We start from the raw sequence: 17,310 nt of genomic DNA, 5'->3' as shown, positions 1-17,310 counted from the left end.
ATACACGCATGAGTACCAACAAAGAGTGAGGGCATCTCTTTCTGTATCGCTTGCGTCACTCTCTTCAATCTACAATACAATCGTATAAAGACTCAAGACGAATTGCTTTCCACTTCATTTTCCTTCTGTTTATTGGGACATCATCTGTCATCATTGATTCATCTTCTCAAGTCACAAGGGCATAATTTGAGTAATGATTATCATAAATTCGTTTAAATTTGATAGCATGGCAGTCCAAAGGCTGAATCCATGTTTGTTTGTTTTTTTCCTCCGCTTTAGTTGGTGTAAAGCATGAGGTTGGGTGAGAGGAATCCCCTGCCGGTAACCAGGCCACTGGTGGCGCTGTTCAGGATGGATGAGTAGACGGAAGAGGGCGAAGAGCTCGGGCTGGCGGCGAGGACAAGGGCAGCGACACCTATGTATATTTTTTTTTGAAGTAAAATGAAAGCGAACAGAGACATTGGTCACTGCATTCCTTACAATCAACATTGTTAACATTGTTCTTGTTATTCTGTAAAAGTTACTATTCTTACCGTGCTTTGAATACGCAGCTAAGACTTGGGAGGGTCAAATACGGACCTATACAATCTACGATCTTTGCAAGAGACCAGAACGGTTGAATGTGAATTCTTTCGCAGTAGTAGAGGCAGTTAATTACAAGCTACATTTGAGAGTAGTGTAGCACTTCATAGAGCCCACAATAATTTGTGATCGCAGGTTGTAACATGAACGGACAAATCTTTCAACAATCTCACAAACCCGCTGAGTATTCGTATCGGGAGACGAAAGAAAACGTAGGAGAAATTGCACAACGTGATAAGGAGGACGAAGAGAGGAACTGGCATGTGTCTTACCGGAGACATGGGGGCAGGCCATGGAGGTACCGCTGATGGTGCTGGTGGCGCTGTCGGATCCCTTCCAGGCGGAGGTGATGTCGACACCAGGAGCGAAGATGTTCAGGCAGGATCCGTAGTTGGAGAAGTAGGCGCGGGCATCGGTGTTATCGGTGGCTCCAACGGTCAGGGCCTGTTCACATGAGAAAGGGGAGGGTGTATGACTCTGAGGAATTTGCTACGCGATCAACAAAGATTCTTTTATGTAACTATTTATTTGACAAAAAGTCTTCCACGAAAAAAACGCACACACACATTATATACAATTTTCGAATCAGTAAAGGCAACATTAGTTTTTGGTGATGATTACATGCAGTCATCTTGCCACATTGAGAATCATCTGACCTTCTTGTGTTCTTACAGCATTGGGAAGTAGTGGGTAAAAGGTCCCACAAGTACGGCCAAGGCGGACAATACATTAAGGAAGACAATATCATGTAGCGTATTTACAGTTTAAGATGTAAATGAATTGAAGTATTAATAGCACTTACGTATCCGGACCTGGCGGGCGAGGTACCACAGGCATCCTCGTCGCTGTTGCCAGCGGCAACCGAGACGGTGAATCCGGCGTCGTACATGCGCTTGACGGCAGCGTCGGTGGTAGAGGAAGCTCCTCCGCCGAGAGACATGGACACAACTCCGGGCTTCTGGCCGTTGGACACAACCCAGTCCATACCTGGAAGATTTAAGATTTGGGGAAAGCTTGATGTGGCTTGAAAACATGCAAATATGACCATAGCACATCCCAAGAAGAAAACTGATATTTGTACCATCGATGCTGTGTCAATTTATAAATCAAACCTTTGAGGTAAGAGAGAAATCGATACGTTTTGAAAATTCGACTGCCAGCTACATTACTTTTATTTCATGTTCATGTGAGGCTACTGGTACACAGCACCGTCTATTCGTAATAGATTATAGATTATGTGTATCACGAATTCCACATCCAGTCTATTGGATCTATCAGAATCTATCGGAATGCTTTTCCAATGTAGCTTTTATCAAATCTTTGTTGTAAAGTATAATTAACTAGTAAACGAATCAAATGTAACATCAATAATATTATTATGTATCCCTAAAATTAACACTTTCCATTCGTGGTTCGGGTTTGCGTTGTGTGAAATATTCGTGTTATTGTCATATCTCGGGGCAAGGGGTTTATACATGTACATCGAGATAATTATAGAACTACGAGATGATTGTACCGTCGATGATTCCAGAGTTGCTGCCGGATCCGAGGCAACCAAGAACGCGGATACCGTAGATGTTTGCGCTCTTAGCGACACCATAGTTGGTTCCAGCGACAGTTCCGGCGCAGTGGGTTCCGTGTCCGTTGCAGTCGATTCCCTGAAGGCGAAAAAAAAAGGACAAAAACATATAAGGTGAGCATACAGGCAGTATAACGTAATTGGAAGCACTGACGTTCGACGATAGGTTTGCTATCATAAGATGATTTTCCATATCTATCTCTTCTGTTTACATTCCACGTTCGCTCGCCGTCCTCAGGATGAAATTCATATTGCAGTTGTAACTGAATTGAACGGAATTCCCTATTTACAATTCTATTTCTACTCATATTCAAGTATTACAAAGAACAGCCATAATTCTTATTAGCAGATAAAATCTACAAACGCGTCCAATCAATATTAGTCTCAATTTCATTTTTTTTTCTTGATTTGACTTTTATAAATCAATGGAAGCCTAACCAACAATCGAGATCTGCAACGGAACATACATGCGCAGAATTTTAACTGTAAAGAGTCGTGTGAAAAGACGCTCACGTTGTTGTTACCGACGGCGTCGTAGGCGGCAACGGCGCGGTTGCCGAAGTCGTCATGGGTGGGCCAGACACCGGTGTCGATCACGTAAACGTTGACGCCACGTCCGTTGTCTGACAGGGGAAAAAGATATCGAATGAAAAAAAAATGTGAATACATTGTAATAACAAAAAACCTGCCACAGAAGTGCGGGAGGAAAGATTCTGTGTTTGCGATAAATGTTTAGCATGCAGAGATCGTGCTGTCACTAGTCAAGCAAACTCACATCCCTTTTTGCTTGTTTGTTCGGAATGACATCATATCTAAAACTTGTGAAACCAACAGATGATTCTTGTTGAAATGAAACGTCTTTATCTAAAACGAAATGGCATGTGGTTTGATGTTTTCACCATGTTTATTGCTCTTACTTGAAGGGGAGTAGCTGTTGTCGAGGGGAAGGTACCTCTGGTCGATACGGTCAAGACCCCACGAGGCAACAGCCTGGGTGCGGACCACACCGTCTTCTTCCACGTGGATGACGCCCTCGAAGCGACGCAGCTAATAAAATCATGATAATGAAATATTGTTCGTGTTATTAAAAATGTATTCTTCACAACCACCACCACCAACACACGCACACACACACACACACACACGCCACAATAACCCCCCCCCCCAAAAAAAAAGGGGGGGATTGGGAATCGAAGCACACGGGCGTTGCTATTTTTTTTAAACCCTGTATAATTAATCGATTCGCTATAAACTCACTTTGATTTCACGAGATTAATTGTGGTACCCAATTAAAAGAATTGAAGGGATAGTCAGAAGAGTAATTGTGAGATCCATTCAGATGCTTGATATGAACGAGAAAGCATGTCACTTTCTCCATTCACTTGCTTGACATGGTGAATCGCTGGACACTACAAAACATATTCTTTTACCCTTTTCCCATTTTCACAAAGATAACAGTGTTGGATATCATGTTTTGTAACCACCGATGTTCTGGCTACTGATTACGTGTTGCCCATTTTTAAATTCCTGGAAACTATCTATGATTCGTCATTCTCTAACTTCGATGCGTATTCCACAACAAAATAATACGGTGTATGATAATATTTCACGTTATGAACAACTTTTGATTGCCATTAAATCTTTCTTTTCCACAAATTTGGTTTGAAGATAACGAAATGGTTCTCGACGTGAACTTACGAACTCGACGGCGTCGTCGCTGAGCTCGACGGAGAGGGTCTTCATGTTCTTGAAAGACTTGAGGATCTTGGCGAGCTTGAAGCGACGGCTAGCGAAGGCGGCGGTCAGACGATCACCAAACTCACTGACGTCGAGACTCTCCTGGTGTGCAATCAACCAAACAAAATATTCTTTGATGAACGAGTAACCACAGTCACCACAGTCACTGCAGATGAATTACCCATTTAACGATACAAGACGATCTTAGACAATTAGCGACAGGGAAACTCGAAAAGAAAATAACATACTTAATAGTTTTCCTTATACAAACAAACAAACGAACAAACCTTTCGTTTAAGACAACTTGCATGGCCATTCTCTATCATATGTGAGTGTTGCCCTTTTACAGAACATAATGCCTAATTGTATGCCAGAATGAAATGCTTCTTCTCCCCTTTATTTGATCATATTCTTCAGTTGATTAGATCAAACGTCGGGGATGGGAATTTGAATACTACAATGTCTAAGTCTTACAATCGCTTGAGCATGAGCGACTGACTGACTCGTCTGTATGATAATGTAAAAAACTATTCAAGGAATGAGGTTCATTTCAAATAATGAGACATTATGTTCATAACCTGCTGTATCCAAGAAATGTATAGAATTTAATTTTTTATGAATTTGATCATGAGCGATTTATATTCGTGAATCTTGGTGCAAAAGGATAAGACGATTTTTTTCGCTTTATAAAAAAAGTGTGGAATCTTACATCGATGACGACGAGGTACTTGTTTTGGATCTTCTCCGCGACGCGCTGGAGAGGAGCGATGCCGTAGGCGGCGGCCACGAGGGCGGCGAAGAGGCAGAGAGTAAGACCACGCATGGTCTAAGACGGAGTTGGGAGAATAAGCATGAACAATGTACAAAAAAAAAAGAAACGAACTTAAGTTCTTAAATATACATTTTGTCTGCTTCTATCACTTATATCTTGATTCAATATCGCAATAATCATAATGTTAATGATGGCACATGTCTCACTACGTCATATTCAGAGTTATCCAGCCCCACTGTGTACCGAAGAGGTACGAGAATCGGAAATGTTGAACCAATCACGTACTCCTACAGTTGGTATCCAGCCTCTATACCTGTCACTCAATCAGCTATTAGTAACGATACTTTCCTGCCCTATATCTATTTGTCCTTAACAGGAGCCCTTTCATACACCCATGCTGTAATTGATTTCTCCACCGAATCATCATCATGATCATTACTGTTGACTTTGTCTGCTTTTTCTTCTTCGTCTGCATTTTTTTTTAAGATGCTCCCAATTATTCACTGTCTTGGTCTTTGAAGCGAAGCATGCCGTGAAGTTTCGAAGTCATTATGTGTTGAGTGCACGAAGCGTAATATACGGTGGAAAACATTGGGGGAAAAAACAGAATCCCCTAAAACAACCCAACTGCTACAACGAACTAGATAATATCCATATCCCACTTTACTGTCACCCTCCCTCTATCTTTGTCTATGTAACACGACGCTTTGACATGGACATAGTCTATACTTATAAAAGGCAACGTAAATTTTTTGTTTGAATATCGTATTGTAATGGTAGGGAATCTCAGAGTCAAGTAAAATACGAACACATATCAAATGGAAGGGATGACGATGTTCATTTCTGTTAAACCAAAGCTTATTGTCAGCTTCTTTCTCTTGAAAATATTCCAAGAGAAGAAAACAGCGGTAATGTTAAGAGTTTGTATTAAAAAAAATGAAACAATAATGCGAAAACGATCGAAGACTGGACACTCACTGCTGTTGTTCTGTTGCTTGCTGGGTTGAGAGTCGAAGCTGGAACCGATGAGGAAAGTCCTCCAGGACTCCTCCTTTTATAGCCAATCCTCACCTAGACCATCCATACATACCTCGCCCACTGTTTGCAGAAAATGTCGTCATAATCCGCTTTGACTGATAAGTAATGACCTTCCAGTAATCATATCGGTAGACTATGGGGATTATGACAATCAGAATTTGTCTTTCATGATTCAAGTTACTGTATTCTATGCAGATGAAAAACGAGGTAATCAAAGGGACCTCGGTGTATCTTTGTCTTTTTAGTTTAACCATATCTTTGATATACGTGAGAAGAAAACAGTTAATGAGCCTTTAATATTTAGGATTTTTAATGTCATATGACAAGTATTGTGCACCTTCATCATGTTATGGAAAACCATTTGAAGTTTGAGGCAACATCCGGCATTATCTAATCTTTGTGTGTACTTTGTGACGGCATAATACCGTTTTGTAATACAAACAAAAAGGATGACATAAATAACATTAGCCAGGTGCAATCCTAATTATTGGTAGGTGTCTGCGTGGCGATATAGGAAAGGACTTAACCAGGGCTAAGGATACTTAAAGGCATGAACCTCTTTGAAACAGGTTGTTGCTGCTGTTATTCAATTGTTATTCAGTGTCATTCAGTTTTGAATATCTAATAATAATCTAATACATACTAAAAAATTATATACTGGTATCTTGTTTTCATTTAAAGAAAACGAAATCAAATCAATAATGGAGGGGAAAAAACTACGCTGCATTATTGCCGCCATTTTGGAGATTCTGGACAGACTGTCATCATCCGTCATGGACCGTTTTTTTTTTTTTACGTATTGGTCATGCGGTCACACGAATGGATCATGCGGTAGTTTAAGCCGTCTTTTTTATTTCATCTCTTTATCTATTTTAATAATGTAACTTATTTATACCCTCGCCAAACCAAACAAAGTGCAAAGGGATGGATGGAAATCATTGTGATTGGTGGGTAGGTTAGTAGGTCTGATGTGAAACTAGACTGCTTCCGTGGTGTGTAAGCGTTTAAGCGTTTAAAGTGATATCTCGTATATAGTTTGGCTTTCATGTGCAGCTTTTTAAGATGCATTTTTCGGGGGCTGTAAAAACTTGCTTTGTCTTGATAATTACACGTTTGTTTAGGTAAACGAATCAAGATAAGACAACAAAAACGTTCTAGTTTTGTAGAGTAAATTTGCACAGACGTTGGTTTTGCGGTATTGATGTGGAAGACTTAATTTCGAAAATAGTAGCAAAACGTGTGAACAGCATTAGAATAAGAGAAAACACAGCAAAACAAAATACTGCAATATTAGATAATACAACAACAAAATATCTTAATAGTGATTAAGGTGCTAAAAAGAAATCCACATACTGTTATTTAGGTGCTGATGTGCAAGATCAAGCAAAAATGTCAGTGCTCTAATAGGGTAAAGACATAATTATTAAAGAATAAAATGAGGTAATTAATAACAGACTTGTAGTTATCAAAATTTACTTTTGGCGGATATGTTGGCCCTGAGATGGAGATGTATGAGACCAGTTTTTGAAGAGTAGTGGAAGTGTATAGCCAAAGTAATGGCATATGATAATGCTAAAAATCAGAAAAATGCGTGTTTACTGTGTCAAGACAGTAGATTTAGCAAATAGATGTTGATATGAGTTACGTACAGTATAAATTATGGTAATTCATGGCACAAAAACGTACCACGACAATGATCTTAGCTATGAGTGTTATGATTATCATCTCACCTCAAAAAAACTGTTCGTTTAGAACTTATGTTGGTTGACAAGGTGGACAAAATGGTCTTCCACCCCCCCCCCTAATTATCCTCCTAGAGCAATATTGTTGGGCAAGGATATAAAGTCTCAATGATTTTTCTAGCTACCGTTGATGGATTTAAAAATATATATATATGTCAGAGGAGTTCTGAAACAATTATTTGCTCCAGTAGACTCGTTATTGTGTACTGTATTATGCCGTACATGAGAGTCAGTTTATATAAGGCAACGCAAAGTGGTTAACGTTGCCTCGTACGTCGACAACCCGACTTATGATTTCTTATTCAACGTATTCACTCGTATTCAGCTTTTTAATCAATATTCTACGATCGTCCGAGAGCAACATGGATTCAGCAGTCATTGAATAATCAATTCATCTCGGCACATCTCATATCATTCTAAGTATGGCTGTCGTGACACGCACGCACACACACACACACACACACACACACACACACACACAAAACACACAAACAGACACACACACACACACTGAAACACACACACACACACTGAAACACACACACACACACTTTCAATCATTTTGTGGTCCTCTCTTAATCGGGCCCTTTAAATGAATAAATGGTGTTGTTGGGAGATTTTTATTTATCTTTCTAAATTGATTAATTCTTGCGGCATTTTTTTTTTTACTGCAACTGATTTACAAATTGCCCTTCATCGACGTAGATTATTATCAATAATTCAATGTTTCAGAGGTAGCCGGGACAAAATAATATAAAACATAGAAAAAATCTTCATGGCTACATTTAAAAGAGTAAAAATCGGTGCTAATATTTCAACTTAGCATTAACAATTAACAATCCTGAACTATTCATCATTCCGCTTTACGGAGTGCAAAAGTTATCAGAATTAGAGTAGTGCATAATTCACTACAATGTGATACTTTCATTTTTTATAGGTTTTTTTTTTTTTAATTCAGTTCATCTATCATATATACAGGGCTCCACAATAGCGGTAGCCCGATGGACCGGGTCTACTAAAAATTGGGGCCGGGCCACCAAAAATTCAAAATGGATTGTTACTTTTGCTTTTACTAGTATGTCGGGCCACTACATATCTTTCTCAGGCCATCAAAATTTCAGACTTAAAGATTTTTATTGGCCCGATAATATATTGTGGAACTCTTTTCATTCCACATAGCTTTACTTACCTTAATTTCTGTTATCAAAGAAAGTGATGTCTAAATGTTTCCGTCAGAAATGAAATGAAAATTGAAATTGAAATTGAAATATATCTATACCGACAGAAGAGAGGTACGCTTTCAGCAGACGCAGTTAGATGATATTCAAATCGGTTTATTATCAATCCTCGAAAAGATCTTAAAACAAAGCAAAACAATACAATAAAAGCTAGAGTTTAAAGTTAATATACTTGACATTTCATTGACGATTAATACTGAAATGAGAAAGGACACTTTGTACTTCATACTCCGTAGTCTTAAATTAGACAGATGATTGTTAGTCGGATTTAGTTAGCGAAATAAGCACACAACCGTTTCACGAGCACTATAATCCGTTCTATTTAATCGTCTGTTATCTCTGTAATGATGTGGTGGTGACGTTAGAGTTTAAGTATGGTGCTCTTTGAAGGAACAGAAACACCTGGTGTAGGACGCGTGTCTTCGATTTTTATGTTTTTGTGTTTGTTTGAGTAACTGACATTTTCTTTCATTCTTAAAAAGGGTTTTGGTCTTGGATGTTGCCAAAGGCAATGCAAGACGATATTTTACTACTATGACATTCAAATTCTGAATCTTTTTGTTCTTTATGACTAGATCTTTAACATAAATGAATCGGACCTAGTTTAGGAAGTAAGGTGCATGTCCATGTACCTGATTGGCAGGCTAATGACTTGGGACTCTTCAAGACCACTTCAAAGACGTGAGAGCAATATTCTCTTATAATTATGTATTCCCCTCCTTCTCTTCACCTTACAATATTTATGACAAAAGTAACTTCAACATATTTGTACATTTCGGAGTTTTGCCGATTGATACCAGTACAAAGTGAGGTAGTGTATAGGTCTTCGGAGATTGAGAAATATTTTAAGTTGTAGGTATCAATTTATAATGTTTAAGTAGATATAACTCGTACTTATTTCAGTGGGCATGGCGGAAATGCTTTGAAATGCAAATGAAGAGCCATGTAGTCACACGGCTGTCAGATAATCATTTGCGGATTTCACCTCTTTATACTGACCTGGATGAAATTTATCCCTCTACACTCTAAGAAGTTTTCACCTTTTGTCACACTGGGAGCACAGTTATCAGTGTCGCACTGTAAGCACATTTCCAAAGGTGCAACTTTGCACCTTTCAGACCAGAAAAGTGCAAAGTTGCACCTTTAAAGGTACTAACTGGTATGAAAGGTGCAAAGTTTAACCCGTAAAGGCGCTTCCAGTGTGGCACTTGTAAAGGTGCAAAGTTGAACCTATTTTTCTTAGAGTGTATTGTGATGTGCGAAGCATAGTTGTTGAGTATCAATTTTCTGGTCTATACTAAATTGATCAAGTTCATATAATTGCGTGTTTTGTTCTGCTTTGTTTTGTCTTTATATATAGCAGTTTATTTGATTTCTATTCCTAATTCTAAGCAGGAAAGGTTATTACTATTGAAAACAGCTAGAATACCGAGTACCGTTGAACAATTAATGAGAATGTGTGAACCATAGGCTACGTGCTACAGATTAATTACACTGCCTAACAGTACTTTTTGTGCACTGTTGAATATAAAAGTAAACCCTCCATGTCCACGTTCATTTCCATACATAGAATACAATCAAACAAATGGAACGACTGAGGTTTCTTTTGTAAAAACGGTCCCACATTTTCATGTAGGGTTGTTTTCTACATTGTAGTCCCACAACGTATAAAAGGTCAAGATGCCATTTCCTCACATACTGCAACAACGCAAGTAAACAGTAGAGTAAATAGAGTCTTATGGTTTCCTGTCCATTATTTACACCTTCCCAATCCATTGTCGCAAAAAAGACGTGCTTTTGTGCTCATAAGATTGTGTGCTGAGTAACCACGTAAACCAGGTACGTACCGTCGCCGAAATTATTTCCTCCCTCTCCTACCCCCGCCAATCGGTGAATACGTTAAGCTTTGCAACCATGATTTATCATATCGCTTTATATCCGCAAAACCACAGAAAAGGTACGAAGAATGGTACACAGATTGCTTTTGTGGTTTAGATGCGGTCAACGCCGAAAGCGTTAGAACGTCCAAATAATATAATTTATGCTTCGGTAAAACCGAAAACCTTCGAATGTCTAAAATGTAACATTATTTGAGGTTAACCGGTTGCTAAGATAACAGACTTTTTTTTGTTAGTTTCTTAACTCTTAATCAAATCAAATCCCTACTGTTAAAATCGATGATGCACGTGGTTTCTCTAATTAACTCAAAGTATGTACCTTTTATTGTTTCTATTTCTCTACAAAACATTTATTTAAAAAATAATAACTCAAGTATTCTTTCTATTACCATTGTAAGGAGTATTCATGACAAATTATGTTTTGTGTGAGTGATACAGTGAGTTTGATATTGTGATTGTTCGTTAGCTTATTTATTTATTTGTTTATTTATTTATTTATTCATTCATTTGCTTGTTTGATTTTTTATTTTTGTTTTGTCAAATTTGACATGGCATGTATGAGAATGGTGGAATGCAATGTTGTGCATCAGCATCTCTGCTATGGATCTTGGATAATGTAGACGTCTGCATTGATTTTCGAGTTCAGAATTCAAGATGACTTATACATTGTTACTATGTATATTTCTTCTATTTTTCTCTCTCTTTCTACTCCCCTCTTTCCTTTCTCCCTATTTCTATCTCTCTTTACAATTACACCACATACATGTACATACATACGTGTAAATACATACACACACACGCACACACACACACACACACATATATACACACACATATATATATATATATATATATATGTATACATATATTTATATGTATATGTATATATATGTATATATATATACATATATATATGTATATATACATATATATATCTATATATATACATATATATATATATATATATAGAGAGAGAGAGAGAGAGAGAGAGAGAGAGAGAGAGGTCGTATAAACACCGCAGGAGCCAAAAAATTGGACTGACGTTTCGGTCAAAGACCTTTATCAAAGTCACTTTGATAAAGGTCTTTGACCGAAACGTCAGTCCAATTTTTTGGCTCCTGCGGTGTTTATACGACTATTTTTACACTTGATATCTAATTACTACACACCGACGCAAAACTTTCATATTTCATATCTCATCCATTTACTCCTTCATGAATACTATAAGTGGGCATACACACAAATGAATGTAAGTCATGCACGCATGAATACCAACAAAGAGTAAGGACATCTCTTTCTGTATCGCTTGCGTCACTCTCTTCAATCTACAACACAATCGTATAAAGTCTCAAGACGAATTGCTTTCCACTTCATTTTTCTTCAGTTTATTGGGACATCATCTGTCATCATCAATTCATCTTCTCAAGTCACATGGGCATAATTTAAGTAATGATTGTCATAAATTCATTTAAATTTGATAGCATGGCAGTCCAAAGGCTGAATCCATGTTTGTTTGGGTTTTTTCCCCGATTTAGTTGGTGTAAAGCATGAGGTTGGGTGAGAGGAATCCCCTGCCGGTAACCAGGCCACTGGTGGCGCTGTTCAGGATGGATGAGTAGACGGAAGAGGGCGAAGAGCTCGGGCTGGCGGCGAGGACAAGGGCAGCGACACCTATGTATATTTTTTGAAGTAAAATGAAAGCGAACAGAGACATTGGTCACTGCATTCCTTACAATCAACATTGTTAACATTGTTCTTGTTATTCTGTAAAAGTTACTATTCTTACCTTGCTTTGAATACGCAGCTAAGACTTGGGAGGGTCAAATACGGACCTATACAATCTACTCTCTTTGCAAAAGACCAGAACGGCTGAATGTGAATTCTTTCGCAGTAGTAAAGGCAGTTAATCACAAGCTACATTTGAGAGAGCAGTGTAGCACTTCATAGAGCCCACAATAATTTGTGATCGCAGGTTGAAACTTGAACGGAGAAATCTTTCAACAATCTCTACAAACCCGCTGAGTATTCGTATCGGGAGACGAAAGAAAACGTAAGAGAAATTGCACAACGTGATAAGAAGGACGAAGAGAGGAGCTGGTGTGTGTCTTACCGGAGACATGGGGGCAGGCCATGGAGGTACCGCTGATGGTGCTGGTGGCACTGTCGGATCCCTTCCAGGCGGAGGTGATGTCGACACCAGGAGCGAAGATGTTAAGGCAGGATCCGTAGTTGGAGAAGTAGGCGCGGGCATCGGTGTTATCGGTGGCTCCAACGGTCAGGGCCTGTTCACATGAGAAAGGGGAGGGTGTGAGGAATTTGCTACGCGATCAACAAAGATTCTTTTATGTAACTATTTATTTGACAAAAAGTCTCCCACAAAAAAAAAACCCACACACACACACATTATATTATACAATTTTCGAATCTGTAAAGGCAACAATAGTTTTTGGTGATGATTACATGCAGTCATCTTGCCACATTGAGAATCATCTGACCTTCTTGTGTTCTTACAGCATTGGGAAGTAGTGGGTAAAAGGTCCCTGAAGTACGGCCAAGGCGGATAATACATTAAGGAAGACAATATCATGTAGCGTATTTACAGTTTAAGATGTAAATGAATTGAAGTATTAATGGCACTTACGTATCCGGACCTGGCGGGCGAGGTACCACAGGCATCCTCGTCGCTGTTGCCAGCGGCAACCGAGACGGTGAATCCGGCGTCGTACATGCGCTTGACGGCAGCGTCGGTGGTAGAGGAAGCTCCTCCGCCGAGAGACATGGACACAACTCCGGGCTTCTGGCCGTTGGACACAACCCAGTCCATACCTGAAATATTTAACATTGGGGAAAGCTTGATGTGGCTTGAAACATGCAAATATGACCGTAGCACATCCCAGAAAGAAAACTTATATTTGTACCATCGATGCTGTATCAATTTATAAATCAAACCTTTGAGGTAAGAGAGAAATCGATACGTTTTGCAGATTCGACTGCCAGCTGCATTACTTTTATTTCATGTTCATGTGAGGCCACTGGTAGACAGTACCATCTATTGGTAATAGATTATAGATTATGTGTATCATGAATTCCACATCCAGTCTATTGGATCTATCAGAATCTATCGGAATGCTTTTCCAATGTAGCTCTTATCAAATATTTGTTGTAAAGTATGAACTAACCAGTAAATAAATCAAATGTAACATCAATATTGTTATTATGTATCCCTAAAATTAACACTTTCCATACGTGGTTCGGGTTTGCATTGTGTGAAATATCCGTGTTATTGTCATATCTCGGGGCAAGGGGTTTATACATGTACATCGAGATAATTATAGAACTACGAGATGATTGTACCGTCGATGATTCCAGAGTTGCTGCCGGATCCGAGGCAACCAAGAACGCGGATGCCGTAGATGTTTGCGCTCTTAGCGACACCATAGTTGGTTCCAGCGACAGTTCCGGCGCAGTGGGTTCCGTGTCCGTTGCAGTCGATTCCCTGAAGGCGAAAAAAAAGGACAAAAACATATAGGGTGAGCATACAGGCAGAATGACGTTATTGGAAGCACTGACGTTCGACGATAGGTTTGCTATCATAAGATGATTCGCCATATCTATCTCTTCTGTTTACATCCCACCTTCGCACGCCGTCCTCAGGAAGAAATTCATATTGCTGTTGTAACTGGATTGAGCGGAATTACCTGTCAACAATTTTATTTCTACTCATTTTTAAGTGTTACAACGAGCAACCATTAGCAGATGAAATCTACAAACGCGTCCAATCAATAAATAAAGTAGTCTCAATTTCATTTTTTTTTTCTTGATTTGGCTCTTATCAATCCATGGAAGCCTAACCAATAAGCGAGATCTGTAACGGAACATGCACGCGCAGAATTTAAACTGTAAAGAGAAGTGTGAAAAGACGCTCACGTTGTTGTTGCCGACGGCGTCGTAGGCGGCAACGGCGCGGTTGCCGAAGTCGTCGTGGGTGGGCCAGACACCGGTGTCGATCACGTACACGTTGACGCCACGTCCGTTGTCTGACAGGGGGAAAAAAAGATAGTGAATGAAAGAAATGTGAATAATAGCAACAACAACAACAACAACAACAATAAAACAAAATTCCACCGAGTCAGCTACATTAGTGAGGGAGGAAAGATTCCGTGTGCACGATAAATCTTGCAATGTAAGGCGTGTAGGCTGTCATCGTTGTCGCTTGTCAAGCAAAGGTCATCTCCCTTTCTGCTCGTTTGTTCGGAATGGCATGAGATTTAAAATCTCAGTGAAATTTCAGTGAAATAAAATGTCTTTATTTAAAATATAATGACATTTGTTTTATTTTTTCAACATGTTCAATGTTCTTACTTGAAGGGGAGTAGCTGTTGTCGAGGGGAAGGTACCTCTGGTCGATACGGTCAAGACCCCATGAGGCAACAGCCTGGGTGCGGACCACACCGTCTTCTTCCACGTGGACGACGCCCTCGAAGCGACGCAGCTAATGAAATCAAGATAATGAAATATTGTTCATATTATTGAAAATGTATTCTTCACAACCACCACCAACACACATGCCACAATAACAAAACAAAACAAGGGGGATTGGGAAGAATCGAAGCACACGGTCATTGTTATTTTTTCCTTTAGTTACCGTTCACTGTTTAGCAATTCGCCATAAACGCAGTTTGATTCTTATTAGATTATTTGTGGTGACTATTAAAAAAAAATCTAAGAAAAAGTCAGAATGGTAGGACCCTAATTGTGGGATCCATAGATAAATGCAGGATATGAATGAGAAAGTATGTCACTTTCCTTCAGTCAGTTGATTGACATGGTACATATATCTTTCTAGACGATACAAGGCAAACATTCTTTTACTCTTTTCTCATTTTTCAAAAAAAAACAAAACACCACACCAAACAATGTTGGATACCATATAGATACTGGTAGTAATAACTACCGCTTTTCTAGCCACTGAGAACGTGTTGCACATATTATTTTTGTTTGTTCTTTTATACTATATATGATTCGTCACTTTCGAACATCTATGAGTATTCCAATGCATATCAATGATACGATGTATGATCATATTTCACGGCACTTTCCAGGAGCATATCCAGGAATTCTGTAAAGGGGGGGGGGGCGTAACTAATACTTCTGGTGCCGCTTCCGGGTTTCATTTCATTTTTTTCTTTTTATTTCTTTGGTTTTAACGAAAAATAGACGGGAGGCGTGCGCCGGTTGCGCCCCCTCTGGATCCGCAACTGCTTTCTTGGAGCACTGCCATTTACTCAGATACACAATTTGCAGTATGAACAACTTTTGATTGCCATTGAAGTTCTCGAAGTGAACTTACGAACTCGACGGCGTCATCGCTGAGCTCGACTGAGAGGGTCTTCATGTTCTTGAAAGACTTGAGGATCTTGGCGAGCTTGAAGCGACGGCTGGCGAAGGCGGCGGTCAGACGATCACCAAACTCACTGACGTCGAGACTCTCCTGGTGTGCAATCAACCAAACAAAATATTCTTTGATGAACGAGTAACTACAGTCACCACAGTCACTGCAGATGAATTACCCATTTAACGATATAAGACGATCTTAGACGAGTAGCGACAGGGAAACTCGAAAAGAAAAAAACATACTAAATAATTTTCCTTATACAAACAAACAAACGAACAAACCTTTAAGACAACTTGCATGGCCATTCTCTATTATGGGTGATTGTTGCCCTTTTACAGAACATCATGCCTAATCGTATGCCAGAATGAAATGCTTCTTCTCCCCTTTATTTGATCATATTCCTCAGTTGATTAGATCAAACGTCGGGGATAGGGATTTGAATACTACAATGTCTAAGTCTTACAATCGCTTGAGCATGAGCGACTGACTGACTCGTCTGTATGATAATGTAAAAACTATTCAAGGAATGAGGTTCATTTCAAATAATGAGACATTATGTTCATAACCTGCTGTATCCAAGAAATGTATAGAATTTTATCTTTTTTTATGAATTTGATCATGAGCGATTTATATTCGTGAATCTTGGTGCAAAAGGAAAGGACGATTTTTTTGGCTTTATAAAAAAAGTGTGGAATCTTACATCGATGACGACGAGGTACTTGTTTTGGATCTTCTCCGCGACGCGCTGGAGAGGAGCGATGCCGTAGGCGGCGGCCACGAGGGCGGCGAAGAGGCAGAGAGTAAGACCACGCATGGTCTAAGACGGAGTAGGGAGAATAAGCATGAACAATGTACCACACACACAAAAAAGAAACGAACTTAAGTTCTTGAATATACATTTTGTCTGCTTCTATCACTTATATCTTGATTCAATATCGCAAGAATCATAATGTAAATGATGGCACATGTCTCACTACGTCATATTCAGAGTTATCCAGCCCCACTTTGTACCGAAGCGGTACGAGAATCGGAAATGTTGAACCAATCTCTCCTACAGTTGGTATCCAGCCTCTATACCTGTCACCCAATGAGCTATCAGTAACGATACTTTCCTGCCCTATATCTATTTGTCCTTAACAGGAGCCCTTTCATACACACATGCTGTAATTGATTTCTCAACCGAATCATCATCATGATCATTACTGTTGACTTTGTCTGCTTTTTCTTCTTCGTTGCATTTTTTAAGATGCTCCCAATTATTCACTGTCTTGGTCTTTGAAGCAAAGCATGCGTGTGACGTTTTGTGTCATTTTGTGTTGAGTGCACGAA

General features: G+C 39.3%; 2 protein-coding genes across 2 annotated transcripts; both read right to left on the bottom strand.

The window, feature by feature from the left end:
- Positions 1-275: 275 nt before the first annotated feature.
- LOC139745032 (aqualysin-1-like) lies at positions 276-4,721 on the bottom strand. Its single transcript, XM_071655440.1, has 8 exons — positions 4,608-4,721; positions 3,860-4,000; positions 3,079-3,208; positions 2,675-2,784; positions 2,099-2,240; positions 1,385-1,569; positions 855-1,026; positions 276-415 (listed from the first exon to the last, which is right to left on the bottom strand). Exons 1-8 carry the CDS (start codon positions 4,719-4,721, stop codon positions 276-278), a joined length of 1,134 nt encoding a protein of 377 aa, XP_071511541.1.
- Positions 4,722-12,117: 7,396 nt separating this feature from the next.
- LOC139745031 (aqualysin-1-like) lies at positions 12,118-16,795 on the bottom strand. The gene is made up of 8 exons (XM_071655439.1): positions 16,682-16,795; positions 15,937-16,077; positions 14,949-15,078; positions 14,514-14,623; positions 13,941-14,082; positions 13,228-13,412; positions 12,697-12,868; positions 12,118-12,257 (listed from the first exon to the last, which is right to left on the bottom strand). The coding sequence occupies exons 1-8, from the start codon at positions 16,793-16,795 to the stop codon at positions 12,118-12,120; spliced, it is 1,134 nt and encodes a 377-aa protein (XP_071511540.1).
- Positions 16,796-17,310: the final 515 nt, after the last annotated feature.

Source organism: Diadema antillarum, unplaced genomic scaffold (assembly GCF_040938485.1).
Source record: "Diadema antillarum isolate AM-2024a unplaced genomic scaffold, OU_Dant_1.0 seq00001230_RagTag, whole genome shotgun sequence".
In the NCBI taxonomy this organism is placed as follows: Eukaryota; Metazoa; Echinodermata; class Echinoidea; order Diadematoida; family Diadematidae; genus Diadema; species Diadema antillarum.
This window is presented reverse-complemented; position numbering and strand designations above follow the sequence as displayed.

What these genes read in the sequence shown, in the direction of transcription:
- LOC139745032 (XM_071655440.1), bottom strand. Translation starts at nt 4,721, where the DNA reads ATGCGTGGTCTTACTCTCTGCCTCTTCGCCGCCCTCGTGGCCGCCGCC. An exon ending in AGTACCTCGTCGTCATCGAT is followed by an intron (nt 4,001 to 4,607) that starts GTAAGATTCCAC and finishes ATTGCACACCAG; the next exon opens with GAGAGTCTCGACGTCAGTGA. An exon ending in CGCCCGCCAGGTCCGGATAC is followed by an intron (nt 1,027 to 1,384) that starts GTAAGTGCTATT and finishes TCATGTGAACAG; the next exon opens with GCCCTGACCGTTGGAGCCAC.
- LOC139745031 (XM_071655439.1), bottom strand. Translation starts at nt 16,795, where the DNA reads ATGCGTGGTCTTACTCTCTGCCTCTTCGCCGCCCTCGTGGCCGCCGCC. An exon ending in CAACAGCTACTCCCCTTCAA is followed by an intron (nt 14,624 to 14,948) that starts GTAAGAACATTG and finishes TCCCCCTGTCAG; the next exon opens with ACAACGGACGTGGCGTCAAC. An exon ending in ACGCCGTCGGCAACAACAAC is followed by an intron (nt 14,083 to 14,513) that starts GTGAGCGTCTTT and finishes TTTCGCCTTCAG; the next exon opens with GGAATCGACTGCAACGGACA.